This window comes from Gadus chalcogrammus, chromosome 3 (genome assembly GCF_026213295.1).
Source record: "Gadus chalcogrammus isolate NIFS_2021 chromosome 3, NIFS_Gcha_1.0, whole genome shotgun sequence".
In the NCBI taxonomy this organism is placed as follows: domain Eukaryota; kingdom Metazoa; phylum Chordata; class Actinopteri; order Gadiformes; family Gadidae; genus Gadus; species Gadus chalcogrammus.
Window position 1 is genome coordinate 11,788,567 of NC_079414.1, and position 2,500 is coordinate 11,791,066.

Sequence of the window (2,500 nt, forward strand, 5' to 3'; positions counted from 1 at the left end):
GCGACAATGAGTCATCCACGACCCATACCAATGCCGCCTGGTAAGATACACACACACACGTACCTGTGTGGTAGAACTTCCCAGAGAAGCCCAGGTTGAAGGTGAAGTTGGAGATCTGGGAACGCAATTGTTTCTGAGTTTCCAGCAGTTTCTAGGGAGACAGACAGAGTGAGAGTTAGACACACATACAGACTGACTGTTAGACAGACATGCTGACAGACAGGCTGACAAAAAGCCTGACAGTTAGACGGACAGACAGACTGACTGTGAGACAGACAGACAAGCCGACAGACAGAAATACTGTGAGACAGAAGTTGGACATTTAAACAGACACATAGTAAGACTGTGAGACAGCTATACGGAAGGTACGGACAGAAAGATAGAAAGGAGAGGAGGGAGAGAAGGGTAGGAGGGGCAGACATAAAGACAGGAAGACAGCTAGAAAGTTAGAAAAGCAAGCAGAAAGATAGCCAGACAAAAAGAGAAAGACAATCAATTCGGTAATTCAGAGGGACCGATTGGCCATGAGATCAAAAGCAGACATTTGGAAAAACTCACAGATGGACAGTTGGACGGTTAAATTGAGCTGTATTGTGGGGACTAAAGAGATAGTATAATGCAGCAGGGAGTTCCATTATAAAACATGAAACTACTCACAAACTGACAGGGCGTGTGTGTGTGTGTGTGTGTGTGTGTGTGTGTGTGTGTGTGTGTGTGTGTGTGTGTGTGTGTGTGATTGTGCTACAGGTGAAGGATGATGTAAGTAGTATGTGTGTGTGTGTGTGTGTGTGTGTGTGTGTGTGTGTGTGTGTGTGTGTGTGTGTGTGTGTGTGTGTGTGTGTGTGTGTGTGTGTGTATTAAACATGGGTGGATTGAGACAAGGACACAGTCGTGCTATACCAAATGGCCATCCCCAGTGTACACACACATGGAATCACACACACACACACGCACACACAGTCACAGATGGAAACTTGAGAGTGGATGGGATATGGATTGTTGCTGTGCATTTAAACAACACGCTTGTTGATCCTCTAAGCCCTTCCCTCCTCTCCCCCTCTCTCCCCTCCTCTCTTCCCCCCTCCTCCTCCCCCTCTCTCTCTCTCCCCTCCTTCTTCTTCCTCCTCCCCCCCTCTCTCTCTCCCCGCATCTTTTCCCCCCTCATCCCCCTCCCCCTCTCCCCTTCCCGTCATCCCCCCCTCCTCCCTCCTCCCCATCCCCTCCTCCCCTCCTCCAGCCCTTTACACCCACCTCCACCCTCCTCATCTTCCCCATCCCCTCCTCCTCTTCTCCTCCACCCTCCTCTTTTCCTCCTCATCCTCCCCTCCTCTCCCTCTCCCTCCCCCTCTCCCTCCTCCACCCTCCTCCCTTCCGCCCCTCCTCCCCCTCTCTCCTTCTCTCCTCCACTCCTCTGGATGGAATCAGGATGCTCGCTCCTTATTTAATGACTTCATTAGCTGGATGGCCTTTAAACAAAACCTCTGTAATGAGTGTTAACCCGCACACACAAACACACACACACACACACACACACACACACACACACATACACACACACACACACATGCCATGGTCGAAGGCGCACACGTGCACATGGGCACACGTGCGCTCCAACACAGAGAGAGCGGTCGCGAGAGTTAATGAAGGTCGGTGAATTGGACGACTCTGGAGACGGGAGCTAATAACCTCTGCTCACATGCAGCTTCCTGCTCCTCACACCTCCTCTTCCTCCTGCAACGGCTCCTCCTGTGCCTACTGCTCATTCAGCTTCTGCATCAGACACCTCTCCCTACCTCCCTCGCTCCCTCTTCTCATCATTCCCTCTTCTCCTCATTCCCTCTCTCTCTCTCTCTCTCTCTCTCTCTCTCATCTCTCTCCTCTCTCATCTCTCTCTCTCTCTCTCTCTCTCTCTCTCTCTCTCTCTCTCTCTCTCTCTCTCTCTCTCTCTCTCTCTCTCTCTCTCTCTCTCTCTCTCACTCAGATTAAAATTAAAAAAAAAAGCTTTATTGCCATGATTATTGTGGTAAACCAAACAGTGTTGCCAAAGCATTACAGTATTACAAATATTACGGATAATAACAGTAGAGAATGTCAGAACAATATTATGTACATATAACAACCTGTAACAATATAACATAACATACAGATGTACATATGTAGAGATAGAAATAATAGTAAAAAGAATAAAATACATTAATGTAATAAAAAACATTATAGGTTACGAATAATCTTTAAAGTAAAACAAAATAAAACAGTGAGGCCTGGTGTAGAATGTCATTATGTCATGTTGAGGCAAGCTGAAATAAACTGTCCTGCGAGGACGGAGCTCTCTTTTCTCTCTACCATTAATATTTGTATTTGTTCTACATGGGAGTTTATAAAATGTGGGTGTTTTTGGCCAAATTTGCTAAAATATATTTTGCGGACATTTTTGAATTTGGGGAAGTGTAGGAGGAAGTGCTGCTCGGTCTCTACAGCAGTTTCTTCACACTGCTGGCAC

The 2,500-nt window shown here is 47.2% G+C and overlaps 1 protein-coding gene across 1 annotated transcript in view; it reads right to left on the reverse strand.

Annotated features, from left to right (window-relative positions):
• The window catches only part of ndst3 (N-deacetylase/N-sulfotransferase (heparan glucosaminyl) 3), a 56,407-nt gene that overhangs the window by 39,819 nt on the left and 14,088 nt on the right, over positions 1-2,500 (reverse strand). Inside the window, exon 2 of the mRNA XM_056587376.1 lies at positions 64-151. Coding sequence (XP_056443351.1) covers positions 64-151 — 88 coding nt within the window. The remainder of the gene's footprint in view (positions 1-63; positions 152-2,500) is intronic.